The sequence below is a fragment of the Myotis davidii genome, unplaced genomic scaffold (genome assembly GCF_000327345.1).
Source record: "Myotis davidii unplaced genomic scaffold, ASM32734v1 scaffold800, whole genome shotgun sequence".
NCBI lineage: Eukaryota > Metazoa > Chordata > Mammalia > Chiroptera > Vespertilionidae > Myotis > Myotis davidii.
The window spans coordinates 800,674-823,760 of NW_006292343.1; the positions used below are offsets into that span (position 1 = coordinate 800,674).

The 23,087-nt window shown below is 46.3% G+C and overlaps 1 protein-coding gene across 1 annotated transcript in view; it reads left to right on the forward strand.

Moving 5' to 3' along the window:
- LOC102752185 (chromosome unknown open reading frame, human C10orf11) overlaps positions 1 to 23,087 on the forward strand; it is a 589,738-nt gene that overhangs the window by 548,716 nt on the left and 17,935 nt on the right. Inside the window, exon 3 of the mRNA XM_015565367.1 lies at positions 21,868 to 21,994. Coding sequence (XP_015420853.1) covers positions 21,868 to 21,994 — 127 coding nt within the window. The remainder of the gene's footprint in view (positions 1 to 21,867; positions 21,995 to 23,087) is intronic.

Consider the following 23,087-nt stretch of genomic DNA (forward strand, 5'->3'; position numbering starts at 1 on the left):
GGCCAGGAATGTGGCTCAACTCAGGGTCTCTCACAGGCTGCAGTTAAGGTGCTGAACAGGGCTGTAACCTTCTCAGGGCTCAACTGGGGAGGATCCGTTTCCAAGGACCCATTTGCACGTGGTTGTTGGTGGGATTCAGTTCTTCACAGGATGTTGGATGAAAGCCTCTGTTCCTTGCTGGCCCTTGGTCAGAGGCCTCCCTTGGTTCATTGCCACATGGGCCTCCTCATAGGGGAGCTCATAATGATCGCTAACTTTCAGGGAAGTGAGCAAAAAAGAGAAGTCCAGCAAGACAGAAGCCCCAGTCCTTTTGTAACCTTATCGTGGAAGTGAGACCCCATCCCTTTGTACTATTTTATTTATTAGCAGCAAGTCATTAGGTCCAGCCCACACTCGAGTGGAGGGGACTCCATAAGGACATGGATGTCAGCAGGGAGGGATGATTAGGGGCATCGTAGAAGCTGCCCCCACACCATTGACTGTCGATCATAACATTCCATCATTCTCACAGTTTTTGAGAATGAGATATTAAACTTCAGCACATTTTACTCATTGTCTTTAATGATTAAATTACATGAATCATTGCAAAATGAAACATTGCTAAAACTTCTATTACCCCCTTCTCTGTTTTCTCAAAGAGACTATACCAGTGATGGCAGACATTTTGAGCTCGGCGTGCCAGCATTTTGAAAAACCCTAACTTAATTCTGGTGCACATATAGAAATTTTTTGATATTTGCAACCATAGTAAAACAAAGATTTATATTTTTTTAAAAATATATTTTATTGATTTTTTACAGAGAGGAAGGGAGAGAGATAGAGAGTTAGAAACATCGATGAGAGAGAAACATCGATCAGCTGCCTCCTGCACACCTCCCACTGGGGATGTGCCCGCAACCCAGGCACATGCCCTTGACCGAAATCGAACCCGGGACCCCTCAGTCCGCAAGCCGACGCTCTATCCACTGAGCCAAACCGGTTTCAGCAGATTTATATTTTTGATATTTATTTTATATGTTTAAATGCCATTTAACAAATACAAATCAACCAAAAAAAAAGATGAGTTCACGTGTCACCTCTGACACGCGTGTTATATAGGTTCGCCATCACTGGACTATACCAAGAGTGCTTTCCTGATCTCCAAGTTTCAGCTCAGACTCTACATCTCTGAAAGGATCATTCCTGGACTTCCAGCTTAAAGTGATCACTCCCTCTGAGTTCTTGTAGCACTTATTTTCTATTTCATGTATTGGCATATAATCATAAATGGCATTGTGACAGTTACCTTGTTATCTTGAGTTACTCCTTGACTCTTGTATTGTTTAATTTCCACATGTTGACAACTTGTCTCTCCTTAAGAATGATAAACAATTCAAATGCAGCGATTCTCTAATACTTCAGATACAAGCAACTGCAGTGGATGGTCTCTTTAAACATATGTTGACTTTACCTTTGATGATATTGATTTCTTACCATGACCATGATTTCTGATGGCCACTGAAGGGCTGATTGCCCTATACTGAGTGCCCCAATGTACTTAGATCTATCAGCTTTGGTTTATTTATTGAGTTTGGCAGGTGGTTTTGTTTTGGTTTTCAGTCTGTTTCCTTTTGGTGTCAGCAGCCATTACCGTTCTGCCTGTTCCTAATTTTGGTCAAGGATTAGGAAGCTAGAATTTTAAAATTCTGTTTTGAGAGCCATAGTTTCCTAAATGGAGACTTAAGGTCCCCTTCTGTAATACCTTGGTCTTGAGATATGTCATTGGAGCTGGAGGGTAAAGAAAAGGAACACACCGTTACTGAATGTCAGCTTCTCGCCAGCATTACTCACTTCCTCTAGGCTCATGCCCTGTCCCGGAGAAGGAAGGTGGAGGCAAATGGGAGGTTTACATAAACATGTGCTTTTTAAAAAATATTCTGCATGATGGTTGTGATAAACCAGGGAAAAGAGGCTATGTTTTGGGAAAGAAGAGTGAAAATGAATATGGTTCAAGGAAGCTGGGGCTGACCACCGGGCTGTACTTATGATTCAGAGTTCTCAGAGCCTCACTCAAAGAGCTGCTCATGGTGTCTCCTCCTCATAATAATACTTATTTGGACACCAATGAGGACTTTGGTACCCTTCATGGAATGAAAAGTCATTTAGGAGGTTTTAGGTTGAATTGTGCCCCCCCCCCCCCCTGCCCCCCCCCCCCCCTCTCCAATACACACACACACACACACACACACACACTCACATGTTGAATTCCTAATTCCCAGTACATCTGAGTGTGACCTTTTGTGGACATAGGCATGTTGTAGATGTAATTAGTTAAGTTAAAGTGAGATTATACTGGAGTAGGGCAGGCTGCTAATCTGAGATGACTGATGTCCTTATAAAAAGAACGAGAGGCCCAGTGCACAAAAATTTGTGCACTCGGGGGGGGGGGCAGTCCCTCAGCCCGGCCTGTGCCCTCTCGCAGTCTGGGACCCCTCAGGAGATAACGACCTGCTGGCTGAGGCCTGCTCCCGGGTTGCAGAGGGCAGGCCCAATCCCTAGGTGCAGTCCCTGGTCGGGCTCAGAGCAGGGCCGATTGGGGGGTTGGGGCTCCTTCCCCTGTCATGCACAGAGCAGGGCGGATCGGGAGGTTGCGATGCCACCCTCAGTCACACTCAGGGTAGGGCCGATTGGGAGGTTGGGGCACCGTCCCCTGTCACACTCAAGGCAGGGTTGATGGGGAGGTTGTGGCGCCGCCCCCTGTCACACACAGAGCAGGGCCAATCAGGGGGTTGGGGCACTGCCCCCTGTCACACGGATCCCGGTGCCGGGAGGCCTCACGGCTCCGCTGATCCCAGTGCTGGGAGGCATATTACCCTTTTACTATATAGGGTAGAGGCCTGGTGCATGAGTGGGTGCTGGCTAGTTTGCCCTGAAGAGTGTCCTGGATCAGGGTGGGGGTCCCCCCTGGGGTGCCTGGCCAGTCTGGGTGAGGGGCTGAGGGCTGGTTTCAGGCTGGGGGTGAATGACGCTCCCAACTGCTGCTTTTTTCCTTCTCTTTTTTTTATTCTGGGCCAGCTTTAGCTTTGAGGCTTGGCTCCAGCTCTTAGGCCTCCCCTGCTGAAAGTAGGGTTCCGGCCTTTGCTTACAATGTTGCGATCCTGCTGGCTGAAGCCTGGCAGACTACAGCAGGGTTCTGGGGTTTTGTTTAGCTTCTATCTTTGTTAGATAGTTGCTTAGAGTTGCAGCTCAGAGACCTGCAGTGGCAGGTGAGGAACGTTGGAGTCCTCCGTCACTGAAGCAAGCAAGCCTCATGTTAGTTTCAAGCTGCCTGGTGGCCGGCCGCCATCTTGGCTGGCAGTTAATTTGCATATTTCCCTGATTAGCCAATGGGAAGGGTAGTGGTCGTACGCTAATTACCATGTTTCTCTTTTATTAGATAGGAGGCCCTGTGAAGAGACGGACACACACACAGGCAAATGCTAGGGTTGAGACCTGGAGTTCCATCCCTAGTGCCTCCCTAGGGAACACAGCCCAGCTGACAGCTTAATTTCTGGTCCAGAACTGTGGGGCAGATGTCTGTTGCTGCCAGCCACCCTGTGTGTGCTATTTTGTTACAGCAGCCATAGGAAACTAATACAGGATGCAATGCCCTTGCACCTCAACTCCTATCCTTGGTCCTGAATCCCAGTGCCCTTTTGTCTGGTGGCCCCACATTCTGCCCTGGTCTGCCCTTACCTTTAGGATTCCAAGTCTCTAAGGCAGTGGTTCTCAACCTTCCTAATGCCGCGACCCTTTAATACAGTTCCTCATGTTGTGTTGACCCCCAATTTCATTGTTACAAATTGAACATAATTAAAGCATAGTGATTAATCAGAAAAACAATATGTAATTATATATGTGTTTTCTGATGGTCTTAGGCGACCCCTGTGAAAGGATCGTTCGACCCCCAAAGGAGTCGCGACCCACAGGTTGAGAACCGCTGCTCTAAGGGATGTGGACGATGTCTTCCTGTGGTCCTTCCAGGAGGCTTGCTGCCGCCCCTTGGAAAAAGGGAGTCCAGCAGGAGTGTGGAGGGGACTTCTGTGCCCAGCTCAGGTGACTGCACAGGGGCAAAGCTGAAATGCCTGAGGGCTCCCGTTTCCAGCGTGGGAGAAGCCCATTCTGCGTGGACTGTCCTGGCCCCCAAGAAGCAGACACACCTTCCCAGAGTGCACACATCTGTGGGAGTTCGGGGCCTCTGAGCGCTAACGAGAGCTGCAGTTTCCAACTCACTCGTTATGTTTGCTGTCACTCCCTTTGCCAGTGATGCTGGTGACGGAAAAGTCCCGCAGTCTGTCAATCTTGTCGGCTCCCGTGAAACTGGAAAAGTTCTATCACTTTCCACGTGGAGACCGACAGCTGTGCTTCCTCGCTGCCACTGTGGAGTTCCCTCCTAGTCACGGGTGGGCTGCAGGGTTCTGCTGTGACCCTCAGCAGCTGTGGAGGAGGGCTTGCGGGGACCCCATGAGAGCTGGAAGGAAGGCGAGAGGCTTGCCCCCTGGTAGGTAGAGAAAAGGCAGTATCTTCATCTAATTTAGGGCCTCTCTGTCTTGCCACTAACGACTTGTGGTCAGATGGCTTTCGTTGGGGGGCCTGTCCTGGATACTGCAGCACACCTGGCCTCCCCCCACTGATGCCAGCACTCCACACAGTCAGGACAGTAAAAAATAGCTCCAGCCTGACTTTTCCTACTGTCCTCTAAAGGGTAAAACCATCCCTGGTGGGGAATTGCTGACTGAATCCCATCAAACACTTGTAGGGGTCTGTGTGGGGCTCATGGGGTCCTCTCAGGAGGAGGCACAGACCCTCATATCAGGAGGGGGCACTTATGGGGAAAGGCGAGGTAGTTGTGGAGGGTCAGGGGAACTGCCTGAGGAACCGGTTCACAACCTGTGGGCCGCGACCCCTTTGGGGGTCGAAAAACCTTTTCACAGGGGTCGCCTAAGACCATCGGAAAACACATATATAATTACATATTGTTTTTCTGATTAATCACTATGCTTTACTTATGTTCAATTTGTAACAATGAAAACACATCCTGCATATCAGATATTTACATTATGATTCATAACTAGCAAAATTACAGTTATGAAGTAGCAACGAAAATAATTTTATGGTTGGGGGTCACCACAACATGAGGAGCTGTATTAAAGGGTCATGGCCTTAGGAAGGTTGAGAACCACTGGTCTGAGGCATAAAAGCTGTCAGACCTCCAGGGATTTTGAAAGACGGAGTGAAAGGGAGCTCCCCCAGGTGCCTGGTGCTGCAGATGAGAACGTCAGAGATCACGTTGCCCAGGTTTCCCGTCTGCTGGCTCACAAACGGGGCAGGTTCCATCCTGGTTCATCCAGGGCAGTTACAGTTAAAGCCTGTGTTCCTGGCACAACCAATAATTGTGTCCCTTTTACTCCAGGAGGTGCCCCAGTTTAGAGAGCAAATCGTATGTTCATCCTACCCGTGGCCGGCAGCCCTTCCCTATGTGTGGGTGACATTAGGACTGACTTGGATGCCCTGGGTCCTCAGATTTCCTCACTCCTCCTCACTCCCTATTGTCTTACTGGCCTTGTCTGTATTTCAACAATTCCAAGATGTACATTTTTTTACATTTTACGTTCCTGAATTCATCTCAAAATTGATGGCTTCTCTTGTCCTGGGGTCAGTCGTGGTGGTGTTGTTGTCCGAGAGCATGCCTACTGTTTCTGGTTCTCACTGTTGTCACTTATACATGCTTTTGACATTTCACTTGCCGTTACAGAATTCACTGTGATTTGGCATCAAAGGACAAAATTAGCGTGTATACATAAAGGGCATAAACTTGATATTATAAAGCAAATATTTGTTGTTGGAGTATGACCTTGATTCATTGTTTCTTGTAAAGCAGCAAGAAGGATACAAAAAAAAAAAAAGTGGAGAGGATTCCTGAAGCATTTTAAGGCAGAAAAGCATTGGTCATTTTTAATTGACAGTGGTTTTTCTCTCTTACTAGTACATAAAATAACTGTGTGTCTGTACTTGATGTACCCTGATTCACTGAAATACAGCATGTCACCTGCCTGGTCCCTGTTTGCATTGGGGACACTCAGTGGTTCTCACTCTTGTGTATACACAGATGCAGGGAATTGACTATAGCTCTCCAGACCCCACCCCTAAGAGCCTGATGTGTAGGTCAGGGTGGACCCTGGCATCTGAATTTTTCATAAGTGTCTCAGGGAATTCTGACACAGGTGGTCAACAGGCAGCATTTCAGACACTGTTGGAGGAGGGGGAGGGAAGGCTCTGCTCACACAGGGAGTCCTGTGAGCTGGAACTGGTGTCCAGTCCGTTGACACTTGGGCCAGGGGTCTTCCCTTGAAGTCTCACCAGATGCTCAGTGAGCTGAGAAGGACTGCCTAGTCCTATGGCTGCCACCAGAGAGCGTGGCATTTGGGATGTGACCCAGACTGAACCCGGTGGCAGTGGGGGGTCACCGGTCTGACCTCTCAGCTGTCTGCTTTACATGTATGTAGATACTTGGTACGTGGGTATATGCATGTGCTCTTATTTGTTGTCCTTGCACTTGTTATGGAACACTTGTTATATAAAAGACAGTAAAGGAATTTTCAAGGGAATGAAGCATGAATGCTGAGGAGAGTGATAGGGAGGGAGGGACAGGAAGTAGAAGAGACACTGTTGAGGTGAGTATATTGAGGAAAGAAAACAGGATTGGACCAGCGATGAGCACCCTGCACATTTCCTGGATGCTTTCTCCTTTACCAAGAGCTTTCTCAAACTTTTATTTGCACATCCAGGTGTGAAACGGGGGTGGGGGCTTCCTAATATTTAGTGCTAATTATCCCCCCTCCACCCTGGTGTGGGCACCAAACTTTGAAGGAGAGAAAACATTTGGGAGTCCAGTCAGACTCATCCATACCACTGGACAAGATTTCCTCCCCGGCCCCTGAGGCTGTGCCACACACTCAGGGACCCCTGGTGTGGGGCCTGGGGGTGGCCTGGGAGGAGTGTGTGCTCGGGTTCTCCTGGTGACCCCCACCAACTGCTTGCAACAGCAGGCCTCCAATGAGAGCCTTCCCGCTGTTCAGAAAACCTCCAACTGAGAAAACCAAGTAGACTGTGCTGAGCATTTGTGTGGCACACATTTACTTAACAGTTCTGCTGGACGAGGGATAACCTTAAGTTTTCTCACAACTTCCTGTGTCTTATTCCTCTTACCACTCTTCCCTAATTTTATCTTTAAAATGTTATTTTCAAAGCTTCCTATGCACAAATATTGTAATGAGCCTGAATTATGAACATTTATGCAGCTCTTCTTGGACATTTCCTATGGAAAGGAGACACGTTCAGGGTCTTGGCCTGCACCCAGGGCAGGTAGGTACTTAGCTATCACTATGGGAGATGCAAAGAGATGTAACCCATTGGGCTGGAAGTCATGTAACTTAGTTGTCAAGGAGACAAGAGGAACACATCAGGGACAATAGGAGAACAGACCAAGACTGTGGACCAGTGATGGAAGGAGTGTTCAAGGAGAAGCCCATTGGGCATTGAGTCTAGGCACGGTCGGACAGCCAAGTTTGGGGCAAGCTTAGAAGTCTCATCTGAGGAGGTAGATTTATACTTCACCTGGAACTATGGGTGTGATTTTCAACAGCAGAAAGCAGGTGGAGGCTTTTCAAGTGGAGATAAAATGACCAGACAAGTTACCCAGTCTTCTCACAGGTCTTAGAAGATGATAGGAATAAATCGAGAGGTCTGGCTTAAAAGCCAGGTCAAGACGGATCAAAAACTTAGCTTTGTCAGAAGCTTCAGGCCTATTCTTACCTATAGACAACCCTGGTGATCCCAAGTCATTAATCCACCGGAGGCCTGTCCTGACCCGAGTTCCCTGGCTTTGAAGTGTGCTGTCCTCTGCAGCATGAGGAAATAATTTGCTGCCTGCTTCAATGAGCCATCAGGAGAGCCAGCAGACCTAATGACATGTGAGAATATTAACCTCCTACCACGAGGAGCTGTGAATCTTGAGCGGCAGTCTATAATTCACCCTGGACGCCTGAGCCAGACCTCTCCAGCTTTCTCTCTCACTCACTTTCTCACCCAGAGAGAGGAGAGACCCGCTCATAAAACTTTATATTCTCGAATAGTGTGAGCCTTGCTGAGCTGTTTAGTAATGAGTGACTCGCCTTTATCACTCATGGAAAACTGTGTACCCTCCGAGGAAGGAGCTGGGGGATGTGTTATTTTTAATGTTGCATTTTGCAAAGGATTCTTCCTTCTAATTTCAGGAAACTGCAGGGTATCATAGAAGGTAATCATTAGAATGCATGGATCACCAAACTTCTTTGTCATTCAGGACTTTGTCTTAAAAGTCAAACAAGTGTGGAGAAGGGTAGGACACTCACCTTAGGACATTTGGATGGTAGAAGGGGTCCTAGAGATCTTCCATGGGCACTTGAAGGCAGAGGGGCGCTGGAAGCTCACTGTGTTTTGCACTTGTTTCACGGGCTTTCAGCCCCCTGAGGCCAGGATGATGTCTTAACCATATTTATTCTCCCAGGCCTGTCAGACTGTCTGATCCATACAAGACCTCAAGCAAACGTTAGTCAAAAGGTGGAGCAAATCATCTGTTGCAGCCCTCAGTCTTGTGTATGGGAGAAAAACAGGGTCTGCAAGGTATTTTATTCACAGTTTTCCTAGAACCAGACAGAGCCTTTTTCCTCTTCTCTGCCTCTGGTTAGCTGATGGCTGCTCTTGGCAGTAGAATGTCATTGTGGTGTTTTCACGAGGGATGGGTTGTTCCGATGGAGATGATCTAGTAAACTCAGCGAAGTTACATGCGAATGTAGGGCCAGGAGACCCAAATCAGGGAGTGCGTATGGAAGTAGTAAATTAGCTGGAGGGGGTGAGTCCAAGGATGTGCACGTAACAGGGTAGGAACTTCTTGGACCAAGAGCATATTCCTTACTTTGCTGTATAAAAGCCTTGCTCAGCAGGCTCCTTGCGGGTGGGAGCAGGCCAGTTTCCTTCACCATAGGCCTGAGTAGGGGATGCTCAGAAAATATTTGCTTAAGGAGGATGAGTGAATGAATATATGAATGAATGAATGAATATATGAATGAATGAATGAATAATGAATGAATGAATGGATGAATAATGAATGAATATATGAATGAATGAATGAATAATGAATGAATGAATGGATGAATAATGAATGAATATATGAATGAATGAATGAATGAATAATGAATGAATATATGAATGAATAAATGACTGCCTGAGTAGGGGATGCTCAGAAAATATTTGCTTAATGAATGGAAATGAATGAATATATGAATGAATGAATGAATAATGAATGAATATATGAATGAATGAATGAATGAATGAATATATGAATGAATGAATGAATGCTTATTGGGAAACTTTTCCATTCAACCAGGCCATTTACTTTCCATATCTCAAGTGTCTCTGCACAATACTGGGTACATACAGGGTTTTTAATGACTTGCAGATATAAAGAAATAAAGCTGACTTGACCAGCACAGTGAATGGAAAAACCAATGGCTAGTTTCCACTCTGGATATGTCATTCTCAGCCTTTTTGGTCTCTGCAAATCTCTGTCCTCTTCGTTCTGCCATTATCTTCTTCCTTTTAAAGTTAATTTTATTAAAACCAGTCAAATTAAAACAGCTCTGTCCAGGGCATCTCAAGTTCCATTCATTATGGCTTCTTATCTTGGCAGGCGATCGGCATGGGGAGGCAGCTTGGCCATTATGCGCATACAAAGCCCATCACTTTCCTACCAGTGGCTAATTCATCAAACATTTATCTTTTGCCCTCTGAGCACCATGTCACTTTGCCTGTCACTCCCTAGTCCAGGATGAAAGTTGAAAAAACATGGGAGGTAGGAGAGAATTTTTTCTCCCCCAACTCCCCTCCACACCCCCCAGATCTTTTTTATTAGTCAGATTTTATACTTGAGACTTGGAACTCTCCCCCAAACCTGCCCTCCAAACTCCATATTTTTGGCTATATGAAGGCTGTAATGGCCTGCCACATTTACACTGAACTTTTTATTGAATGATGTCATGATTAGGGCAATGATAAAACATTGGAATGTTTGGGGAGTATTTCCTCCCTTAATCCACGTTAGAGCAGAGAAGGATAAAAAGGAAGAAATTTATGAAATAATTGACTCCACCTCCCCAAATTATGAAAGAGTAAAGTAAAGCTTAGAACAAGGCAAGGACTTGACTAAAGCATCGCAGGAAGCTAGTGACTAAGGTCCCTGGTCATTCTTCAGACAGAGGGTCTCCCAAGCTGCCATTTCTGCATGTCATTGGATAATCCTGAATATATAGCAGTATTTTTTTTGGAACTCTAGCTACTTGCTCCCCTTTCTGAGGTAACCAGTTCCTCTTTAAAAAATAAGATATGCACATTTTTTGTTTGTTTTTTAATATTTCAAATATCACCAATCCTTATATTTACCTAGGTGTGTTTTCACATACCTTATCTCATGCCACCCTCCTTCCAATTTCTGCAAAGTGTACTGGTTAGGGATTGTCCTGCTATTAGATTAGATAGATTAGAAAATTAAACCTGAGAGGTATTATTTTTCCAAAGTCTCACAGCGCGTACAGGACTTGCAAACAGAGCTAGTATCCCCATATTTAGTGTTTCTACTTTGTGTGTCTACTAACTGCATTGGTGTTTCTCTTCACTGAGTTGACAAGATAGTCTCCATCAGAACACCACATCCCCTGTGAAAACACCACCATGACGTTCTACCCCCAAAGCATCAATCAAATAAACAGAGAGGCAGACGAGGATGAAAGAACCTCCGTTGAGCCTTAGAAAATCTCTTGTTTATCACTCTACCCATCTGGAATTGTTTGATCCCTCCTCTTTGTCCCTAGCATTGTTACTTCTGTTAGATGCTAGTCCTCTGGGCCCAGAATGTGCCATTATATGAAACGGACTACAAACCTGACAGCATTGTTCTTTGAAAGGTTTTCCAAAGCACAGAGGTAGGGCTGTTTGGAAAGAAGAAAAATGGCTCCAAGAGCAAGACACTTTTGGAGGTCACCATATCTCCCAGGGCCTTCTTTCCTGCAGGAGATATAAAGCTATCTTGTAGTCTGGGGCAGAAAACATGTTTTCACCTTTTTCAGCCAACTGGGACCTCACAGAATCAGCAGTTGGCACGTTTTGCTGGTTTTCCTGGCCTGCTTCCATTCCAGGAGGCCCTGCCCATGGGGAGCTGGTCTTTGGGCAAGTATTTGATTAGGGCCCCTCTGCGTCCCGAGGGCCTTGAGGCCCAGCCATGTAAATGTCTCCTTTTCTGGTTGGTTTGCAATGAGTAGACACCATCTGTTGAATTAAAAATTCCCTGTATGGAGGGTGGTGAAAGGCTTGTGTGGAAGAGACACTGTTATCTTTCAAGCAAACAGTTCATGAGGTTGAAGAGCCGTGTTCTTGGCCCAGCATATGTTTGCCCAATGGCTGTGGGAGCCTCGCCCACCAGGCGCTGAGTTCTGCCCCATGGCGACATGCACACATACCGCGGCTGCAGCACACCATGTCCGCCCCTTACATCCCCCAGTAAAGAAAACCTCCATTTATAGAACCCGCCAAACAAACTCACTCTTTAGACTCTTAAAAACAAACAAGATCCCGAGGCCACAGGCTCCATGCGCGCATGTGTGGTTTTGTAAAAATCTCAAGCCGTGAATCAAAATAATTGTAGAGACAAAGTCAAAGCCTGTCACCAGGGTGGGAAAATGCAGGCAAGATTCACTGAGAGGACAGGAGGACAGCCAGATGGGCAGAGTGATGGGAAAGAGACGTGAAGGTATCCAGTGTGTTTGTAGGAAGGGTACCCGGTTTCCCATCTCTCTAACCTTAGGGACTCACTTGCTGAAATAACTCCAGGACAACACAGGAGGGTGGGCCAAAAGGTGACCACCAGAGCCCTCATTTTTTTTGAGGGCCCATCGTGGTCACACTAATTAATGATATACGGTCCTGTATGATTTTTCCTTATGTCAAGTCCAACGTTGTTCTCTCTTCCTGTAGATGGTAAGCCCATTGGGAGCAGATGCCATGACATGGGCATCTCCCACATCCCCAGATGCGGGTGCTCACTGAGAGCCTGCCATCCTGGAAGTGAATATGGGAAACATGTTTTCTGGGGCTAAGTTCGCTTTTATAAACGTTGGTTACTTGACTACCAGGATCAAGGCACTCTTCTTAAGTTCCTTCACCACCAAATTGTGCATAAATATAAGTAGATTGTGCAAAAGATTAAAATTTAATTGAACTGACACTTAGCGCAAGCACATCTTCTCTTTGAAGACTTCTCTCACTCTCGACTTTCCAAGCAGTGCTCATCGCTCTAATCTAGCCTATTGCCCTGCGTTACCTGGTTCTGCTTCCCTGTCTGTATCTGGTACTCAACAGTAGAGGACCATGCCACAGTCATCTTTTAGCTCCAGAGACTAGCGAAATACTGGGCACAGTGTTGAAACTCAATACAGTTTTGTAAATGAATGAATGAGTAAGAATAGAGGTACATGCCAAGGGGACCATTACTGGTAAATTTCATCTCAGCTCTACCTAATGAATAGTTAATCTCATGAAGGCCACATTAAAAATAAAAACAAGACATTAAGACTGAGTTCTTTAGTGTATTGTTCTAGGAGGGTTATAAAGTCATTATACATAGAAAGGCAAAATAATTGGAAGAGCATCTAACTTGATCATTAAAACTGAGGACATAAGATGAATGGATTACAAAGCTACCAGAATTTGGATAAAGGATACAACAGTGGTGAATTTCCATTTCCATACCTCAACGAGAAATTATTTAGAGGTAGTTTAGCATCGTGTAGTTGAGAAAACACTGCACTATATGTCCAAATGTTTTAGATATGGTTTGGCCCTGTGCATGGTTTCAGATAAGTCACTTACTTCTCTGAGCATTGGTCACCTCTGTGAAATGGAGGATGGAGCACCCTAAAATTTCCCTAGGACTCAAAATCTATGATTCTGTGACAAAAACCATGATAGAGCATATTTCACACAAATAGAGCTCTGGCTTTGGCATCTAGTTTGCAGGTTATAAGAGGCCAGTGTGTTGATATATGCTGTCTTAATTGTGGGGATGTCTCCATAGTTAGGAAGCATTAAAGAGGCATTGCACAGTCCCAGCTACAAGATCAAAAGAAGGTGCTGAGTTTGGTGTGATGGGGAATGGCAGAGCTAGAACTGTCCGCTGCCCTCCTTCCACCAGGCTGAGTCCTAAGGGACCCTCTGGCGGGGAACCAGCAGCTCTGGCAGCCCTTGTAAACTATGTTTAGAGGAAGGAGCTCCAGTCATATAAGCACAGTATCTGGATAGAATATTAGAGGTCACTGAATCTTCTACTCTATGCAGAAATTCCCTCTACACATTCTCCATGACTCTAGTCTCTTGTCAAATATGTATAGTGTCTCATAAGATAGCTTCGTCTTTTGGCGAATAGCTCTCTATTTTTGAAAGTTTAAAAAAATTAAGACCTCTCCTTCCAACTCACATAATTTTCCTCCTATTTTTTTTTTTATCATTCTGCCATCTGGAATGCCATAGACTTAGTACATTGAGACAACCGAGTGTCCCCTGCTCCTGGTTAAATAATCTTGACTATCTCATCACAGTTTCTTATGTCCTTGACCACATAGTTGTTCTCCATGGTGTTTGTGAGTGCTGATGCCCCTCTGAGTGTGGCAAGCAGGATTGAAACAAAGCTCCAGGTAGAGTGACTCAAGGGCCAGTAGAGCGGATGAGGGTCAGGGTAGCTTCTGTGGTGGACAAGGATCAGGGCAGCGCCATTCTGGTGATTCACACTAAGCCCTCTTCACACCACTGGTCTTTATCCAGGGCCCATCCATCTCGTGTTTGGGGGTTCTACTTAAAAGTAATATTTACCAGAGTTTTTCCTGATTATAAAATACTTATGCATAATAGAAAATCTAGTAACTAGTGAAAACTGTAAAAGAGAAAGAAAACCCTAGAAGGCCATTACTCAGGGGTTAGAGGTATATATCCTGGATACATCCATTGATAGATAAATATGTAGATATGTATGTTTACATATACCTTAAAGGGTATTTGTGTATGTGTGTACAGAATTGTCATAAAGTTGCTATATACATGATGGTGTGTTATAACAAAGATGTTTAATGACTGTTTACTTTAATGACTTTTAACCATCAACATGTAAACTATGGTACAAATTAAAATTTATGTGGAGAATGCAGGGGGATCACACAGATGCCTTTTAATTTCCATGCATGAGTATGTGTGCTATATATATTATAACTTAATTTTAGGTGCTTAGATAGCATGGGAACTTTGCTGGATCAGTAGACATCTATCTACACTGTCATTTTTTAAAAATATGTTTTTATTGACTTCAGAGAGAGAGCAATGGAGACGGAGAGAAAGATGGAAACATCAATGAGAGAGAATCCTGGATCAGCTGCTTCCCGCACACCCCCTACTGGGGATCAAGCTCGCACCCTGGGCATGTGCCCTGAACCGGAATCAAACCTTGATCTCCTGGTTCATCGGTCAATGCTCAACCACTGAGCCACACAGGTCAGGCTACACTATCATTTTTAATTGCTGCATGGTATTTCATTTTACAGATATTGAGCTGTATTTGATCATTCATCTATCACTTGAAATTTAGACTTGTTTATAATTTGCTATAAATAATGCTGTAATGAACATACTTAAACATGCACACTTATAAAAAGTATATAACATTTATATTACTGAATAAATTCTTAGAATTATTGTATTAAAAAGGTGATAATTTAAAGGCTTTTAATTACATTGCCATTCAAAATGGTTATAACAGTTTCACTCCCTATTAATATTGTATTAGTCTAGTATCTTCAACTTTTGACAAGACTATGTTAAGATTTAAGAAAACAGTGTATTTGCTAGTTAAGTGAAAATCTCTTATTTAATCAGAATATTTTCGATTCCCAGAGAAGCTGAAGTTTTACCCACTTTTCCATTATTGACCTTATTCATCCCTTGTGTATTTTCTGTCCATCTCTTTTGATCATTTTTGTTTAGGATTTTCCTTAATGATTTTCAAAAACTCTTTGCATATTAAGGATGTTAAACTTTAGTCTATCAGAGAGATTGCAAATGTTTTCCCTAGTTTTCATTTTCCTTTTAACTTTTTAGGTAGTGGAACTTTAAATCTACATTTAAGTCTTTACATTAGACACAAAATATCATCTTATTTGGGCTGAAATAATGGGCTGATTCCAACAGGATCATTTTTTATCTACTATATCCTCCTGAGCATCTTTCCAGGGTTCTGGCCTCCATACATGTGATCAACTTGGCCTTACCAAGGTATTGGCAAAATTCAGAATCAAAGTCCCCAGAACCTTCCCTCAGAGCAAGCTGAGCCGTTCATTAATGTTCTTCGTGTATATGTTTGAACCAGTTACAAAACCTTACCTAAATTTATCATTTTCTAGCCCACGTTTTGCTCTCTTGTCATAAGAATATCATTAGAAGTATTTTCAGAGCCATTTTGAATTCTGGATACAATATATATCTTTATTCCTAGTCAACTGTCCACATTAATAGCTGGTCTCACAGGACTTGTCCTTAATGCACAGAAATTGCCTGTTTGAGAATCTGTGCTATATTCAGTTGATATCTGTATTAACTCATTCTACAAAGGATTTGAGCTAAAGCTTATCAGAATTAATAAAACAAAACCACAGACAAATGAAACATCAAGACTATAAAAATTATAAGCCTCAACAGTGAAGTTAAAAAGCAGATGTAGAGACCTTTTCACAGTCGGGTCATAGTTTGGCTGTGAGCTTACTGGAAGCAAAAGTAAAAAGGGTAACGTGATCAGATGCATGATTTACATTGTCTGAAGGCAAACATATACCAGTTTCCCCGAGGCATAATCCGACCACAGTTTCACGTAGACAAGTTGATAAACATATGAATCCAAAGTTTGAAGAATGTCACCTACCTTCTCAAATCACTGGAACAGCCAGTGCCCATTTCTGGGCTTCTAGCTCCTCCCTCCTTCTCCCTGGTTCCCTAGCACCGCACTTAACAGTTTTCTTGGTATTACTGGGTGTGGTGCACAATGGCCTCAGACTTGATGCCACTTAAAGTTAAAAAATGCCTCATTTACTATCTTACATTTTTAACTGGTCTTAGATTCAGCTCTCTTATGAATTTTATTCTCTGTAGATCGGGGTTCCTCCATCCTGACGAGGAAGCAATAGGGCTTTGGGGGTGACTGAAATTCCATGTGATACACTGGCAGCATATACCATGTCGGTACACACTGTTTTATAGCACCCAGAGCCTTTTCTGTATTCTTCTATTTTTAAAAGACACTTCCACCACTATTGATATCGTTACCATATAGACTATTTGATTTATATTATTATTTGTACATATATCCCTGGCTATGTGACCTGAATGACAGAAAAAGATGTAGAAAATACATAGAGCCAACTGTACCTATAGTACACTGTATGGTAATATGCTATAGTATATCACTACATTGAGTACGTTACTGTGTGTGTATGTGTGTGTGCCTATGTATATATATATGCATTTAAATATGCTATGGAAAGAGTTTGGTGATGGAGGAAAGAGTAGCTCTCATGGTGTTGATGACTAGCCTTTCTAAAGACACCTGTGCGCCCCTGGCCCTTGTCTGGAACATGAGCAGCTGCATCACAGCTCTGCTCTTTGCTCCCCTTTGCATCCCACATGGATGGTTCTGTATGGCCTGTCTTGGCCTGTAGCCGTGGTCATGGCCTCTCATAGAAGTCAGTTGGGGAACATTTCCCAAGGACCTGCTGTATGCCAGGCACAGTACTTGGCATGCTGGAGGGAGGAGGAGGGGTGCAAGTTGCTATTTTTTTCTCTCAAGGGCAACGTTTAAATTATTTAACCATTGCACTTATCAGTTTGAAAGATCCTGGCTAGAGCAGGCTCCTGGAGCCCCATAATGAGAGGGGGACATTAACCACTTAGTTGGTGAATGGTGAGGAAGTCTTGGGGCTCTAGGCAGTGGCCAAGTTAACAGAGAGGGCCACTCTAGGTACTCAGAGCTGCAATTCTTTACCAACTGGTCAGCAGGTATATTTAACCAGTTTAATAGCCGGTACTGGTGTGAGGGTGCAGGCTCACCGAATGTCCCCCGACCTGTTCTCAGACACTTGGCCCCAGGGTACAGGAAGGGAGGCCTCTGGCCTCTGAAATAATGTGAATTTAAAGATTGCCCTGACTGCCCCTGGCCAGTCACCCAGGGCCTGTGCTGTGTCCTGCCCTGGGGATTCCATTGGCAGCTTTGCTCTCAGAAACTGACAGGCTTGTGGCCGAGGAGTAGTCGTTGGCAGAGATACTGAGCCCTCACTGTGCGTTTGAAGACTTTCTGGGTCTCATGGAGGTTACATTGAGACCCCTTTTTCTTGGGAGCTGGGCAGACAGAAATCACCCAGAAAGCCCGTGGTGAGGCTGAGGACTAGGCGTCAGACAGGGATTAGCTCCTCCACCATTTCCATGGCCTCCCATTTCCTCCGTTAAAAACACATCTATGGAGACTTAGGTAGATGTAGTGGAGGAAGCAGGTAAAGATCTTAATGGACATGTTATTTTCTTAACTGGTTTTGAGAGTATCCTAACCCTTGGTTCTGGATGAGGCCAGCTTTGTGGACACGTGTCTATCTTAGGGCCTGATTAGCTGTCTCCTTTTCCCTGCCCAGCTCATACCAGGAAGAAGTGTCATTCCTGGTCCAGGCTGGGAGCTAAGGACAGACTGGTCTAATTCTTACCACAGCCTCTACCCCAGGAATAAGGTTGGCAGATCTTGAGCCAGGGGTTCTGGAGGTGCCCTCTGGGGATTTTCTTGGCTGGGATTTTGCTGAGGTAAGGGGCAGGAAGGGCTAATAGCTCCATATCAGCAGCTCCCCTGCCCCAAATCGACCAGCCCTGCTCTGCTGGCCCCTCTCCCTCTCCCTTCTGACCTGTGACTAACTTTGGGGAAAAGGATGAAGGCTGCTGAGTGTGTGCCCACACAGGAGCAGAAGGGATTGCAGTTCCAGATTGGCCCTTCTGTGGGACCTGCTGCCCCGCCCAAGGCCCCTCACAGCCACTGGCCTCCCCGGGAAAGGGTGGCAGCCGCCTGTTTAGTGCCACTGTTTTCATAAGCTAATGAGGGCAGAGTGTGAGCCACAGGCAATGATGCTGGATATTAACTGTGACAGGAAGCTTGATCATAATTATCTTAACGAGGATAGGGTTAATTACAGTGGAAACTTAAAAGTTCTCTCTGTTTGAATCTGCCGGAGCTGAATGCGTTGTGATGTTTTGTCATCTTGATATGACTTTGGAAGAGGCTCTGGGACCCTCCGGCAGCCGCGGCGGCTCCTGGGGGAGCCCAGCCAGGGCCCTGCACATGGGTTGCTGAGGTGGCACCTGTGGGTGAGACAATGGGCAGCTTTCCTGCTGGGGGAGCGGGAGGCACACAGCCTGCAAGGCGCTTCTGGGCATCTGATTAGATTTCTCAAGCAAACCACCTGCCACCCAAACCAGACCACACACTCTCCCTGTGCCCTCAGCGTCTCCTGACTGGGCTGGGAAGCTCTCTCTCCAGCTGGCTGTGCCCAGGTAGCAGCTAAAGCCTTGCCCTCCCCCTCCTGCCCCTTGCTAGGGCAGACAGATCTGCCTCTCCTTCCCAGCTCCCCGCCTCCCCCATTTCAGACATCAGCAGCCACTGCCAACTAAGCTGGTGAGTAACCCTGGAGTGACAGCCACCCCTTCCCCCAGGGTCTGGGGTACACTTTGCTGTCCACACACAGGGTTAGAGCAGAGAAATTACAGTGCTGCCATCTATCCCTTGTAGCTACCGTCACTGTCCCATGAAGCAGCATAGATCTGTGGCTCCTTGAAGCCCTGTAGCCTTGCCATTTTACGGAAGGGCACATATCTGTTTGCAGGCATCTTGTGTACAGGGGTATCAGCTCAATAATGGATGCAAATAATGTCTCCTTTCTGGAAAACAACAACAAAAGTAAAATTTTCAAAATGTAAAACATAAATCCATCTTCCCGGTGTTGGTTTAGTGGCCTCCACAGGCTAGCTGAACCCCGGAAGCCCCGTCCCCTCCAGTATTACCCTTCACCACACTCTCTGCCTCCTGCCCCAAATCCCTCAGCTCCGAATTCAGCTGATTAAATCACACCACACGGATGGCAGGAGGACCTGGGTTTATTAATCAGCATCATGGTTCCCTTTTAACTGAGCAGCTAATAACATTAAGTGGCAAAGGGAGTCTCAAAACCAGACAGGTGATGGGGGACTTGAGCCCGAGCCTCCAAACTCCTCACTGAAGCCTCACTCCGAAGCAGGTCTTGAGCTCTGCCCCGAGCCACCCGGAGAGAAGGCGGTCTCTGTGGGCACTCCCTCTAGTGTTCCCGGCTTTGTCCCTTGTCATGTGATGTCATTTTGTTTTATGCCTCCCCTGAAGGGAGCTTTTGGAAGGGAGCTTTCTTCTGCTTGCCAGTTGCCAACTGTTTGCGGATTCTCATGATCTGAGCATTATATTTGCATAACATAACTGGGGAACAATGTGCATTTGGATGCTGCCTCTGACCAGAGCCCAACCGATGTTGTGCACAAAGAACTTATTAGCCCTCCATAAGGCGCCCCCGCAGGAGGGAGGGAGGCGGCCTCAGCTTCCCTCCTGGTAAACAGCCTGGCTCTGAAAAGCGCTTGGGGATCATCACTCATTAACCCCACGGAGCAAGGGACTTCGGGAAGCGTGGAGTGCCCCTGCAGAGGCAGGACCTACTGCACGCCTTTGTGCATTGGTTGGTCTGCCCATCATCTGCATCCTCAACAGCCTCCCCCCACAAGTCAGGGCTTCCAGAAAAACCAGTGAATGAAAGGAGGAAGAGAAAAAGAAAAACATAACTTGTTAATCTTCTTTCACGTACTGTCCGTGAGATGTTATGAGCTGGAATCAACACAGAACAAGGCGCCTTGTTCAGGTGGCTATTGACGTGCCCAGGCCCACACTGTGAGGAAATAGGGAGTTGGCGTAACATTCCAGCCCGTCCTGACTGCAGGCGTGAGTCGTGTTTTCTCCCTGAAACGTGAGGCCCATGAGAAAGGAAGAGGAAGAAATGAGGCAGGATGACCCCACTGACCCTTGACCCAAAATGTGTTTGGTCTTGCCCTCCCTCCTGCATGGAGCAGGTAGTGTTTGGCTGCAGGAGGACACGTGGTCTGGGTGCTGGGTCCTGGGTGGGACCGCCCAGAGGGTCAGGCAGAGATGGGATCTGCTGGTGGAGCTCTGGGCCCAGTGAATTCTGGGGATTTAATTACCTCTTTGCAATGCATGTTACACCTCCCAAGCACTGGCTGTTCTGGAGTCCTCAGGGCGGGAATCCTTAGGGCGGAAATCCACTGGGAGATGTGGATGGCTGGAGATGGCCCTTGAGCTGAAGTTCGCACCTGCACCCTAGGTACAGGCGTTGCTCACACCAGCAGGCGGGTCTGTAATGTGCGTGCCACCAGGAGATGAATAAACAGTGCAGACAGCATCCCCCTGATTCGTCACATTTTGCAGAATCACCAGGAGATCCCATGCGCGTCTGCCCTCCGGTTGACGTTGCAGCTCAGCTGTCAGCCATGCAAGCTCAGCTCGGCTCTCGGGTCTGGCGGGTGACCAAGCTGGGAGCGTGTGTGTCTGTGTAAGTCCCTCACCTGCCCGGTGGCTTCTTTAATTAACGCCTGGGAGCGCCAGGGCCTGCACAGGCGGCAACAACCCCTCACCACCGCCGCCCCCAACATTCTAGAACCCACCTCCAGAGAACCTTTCAGCTAAGTGTATAAACAAGGATGTTTTTCCTTTTCTGATACTTCTCCCCCCAACCCCCAACCATACTGCCTCCACATCTACCTTGCTGGGCTCGACACTTCTTTCAGAAATAAAGTGAGGGATCCACTTTCCATACATTAAAACGGTAACTTCAAGCCAGGAGCATTGAAACAGAAATCCTCCCAACCCCTTCCCTACTCCTGCCCCCCAAACAAAAAGAAAGAGGGAAAGAAATCAAAGAAAGAAGCAGAAGCAGCCCCTCACACCGGAGGGATTATTGCTCCTCGGTGCCCTGCCCCTGGGACAGCCACAGGGACACTGGGCAGAAGCAAATTAAGTGATTAGTGAAGGAAAAAAGCAGAGGAGGAAAAAGTCACAGGCGGCGAGCGGAGAGAAAGGATGGCTTCCTCGCTGTTTCCTACCCCTGTGCCGAGGAGAACCGCTAAGAAATGATACTTGAAGTTATATTTATTATTGTAAGCGGGTCTGATATTTCTGGGCAGGAATGATGGATGACAACTTAAATTTGTGTCCAGGGAATGAAGGTGAACTGTGACAGAGTTATTTATCTTGGGAATGGAGGTTAGGGTCAGCCTAGGCTGGGTGCCTGCAGGCACAAGACATTGACAAATTTATCCTGCAGGCCGCATCTGAAGCCCTTTGTTTTGGATCCTGGCTACTCACTAAGTGACCCTCATCCTTCATGTTGGCAACGCGTGAAGGATGCGGTGAGTGCCAGCGGCCCCTTCTCCCCCGCCGCCCCCGCCCGGCTCCCGCTACTAATTCTTGTCATTCACTTTGCTGACAGGCACCAAGCCCAAACTATTCCCAGTCCTGAAAGGGAAGGTTAAAATATTTATTTCGGCTCATAATGGCCTCCCTGATTTAGTGCAGGATCATTTTTCCTGTTGCCTTTGTCATTGCAGGTCACTGGAAGGACTGAGCGCCTTCGGGAGCCTGGAGGAGCTCGTCTTGGACAACAATCTGCTGGGGAACGACCTCGTGTTGCCAGGGTTACCCAGGCTCCATACCTTAACCCTCAACAAGAACCAGATATCCTTGGCTCTGCTCGCTGCCCCCACTCCCTGCCCTGCCCCGCAGTGGTCCCCTCCCGCTCGCCAGCTCTCCTCCCCGGCCCCACACAAATACCTGCAAAATGTCAAATGAGTTTTATGTGTCAGCTAAATTAAAGCATGTGAAATACAGTCCATGGGCAGACAAAGCGTTCTGTCTCCTGGCACTCGGGACACTTCAGAGTAATTTATTATAGGTCATTCATAAATGAAATGCACCATTATATCTTCCTGTTGCTCCATTTTAGTGCAGAGATCTAAGTTATGGCTGTGAAGAAATCTTTTTAATAGATAAAAATAGAGAAAGAAAATAATGTCACTGCTGCCAAGGAGGCGAATCCTGGTTCTGTTTGCTTGGGCTTGTGTGGGAGGGCGACCTCTGGTGGAAAGTCGGGGATAATGCTGCTGAGCAAACTTGGCCTTCGCAGAGGATGCCGGAAGGCTCTCTTGGGCAGCAGTTGTGGTGAAGGCGACAGGGGGAGGGGCCAAGGTGGAGGATAAGTGTGAAGCCCAGGCCTAGCCTGTCTTTTATGGTGTTCATCACAGGAGGGTGATGAGAAAGGCCTGGGAGAGCCCAGCTGGTATATGGCCTCTTCTTAGGACTGCGAGGACCTAGCCAGCCTCAAAGGAGATTCAGAGGGACTGAGGGCTCTCGAGTCCACCGTGAGCTGAGAATGGAGTCAGAACCTTTCTGCAGCGGAGGGCACATGGCTCCGATGTTAGACTGCGGGTCTGTGCCATCATGACGCCAGCCCAGCGAGGCAGAGTGTGCTGTCAGTGCTGTTAACTCCTGGATGCGCATCTATTATAACTCCTGGCACAGAGTTGAGGGTCAGTAAATGTTGGTTAGATAAGTGAATGAATCATCATCATCATCATCATCATCATCATCACACAAGGTTCAACAGAATTACAATATGAGCAAGACCTTGCATTTCCAGCTCTGTGCCGTAGCTTTATATTTGCATATTAGCTTGGGACAAATGTAGGTTTACAGTTGTGAGTACGTGAAACACAGTTTATTCTTCTATTATTTTCCATTCAAACAGCTGTACACCTACTTTTGCCTCTCA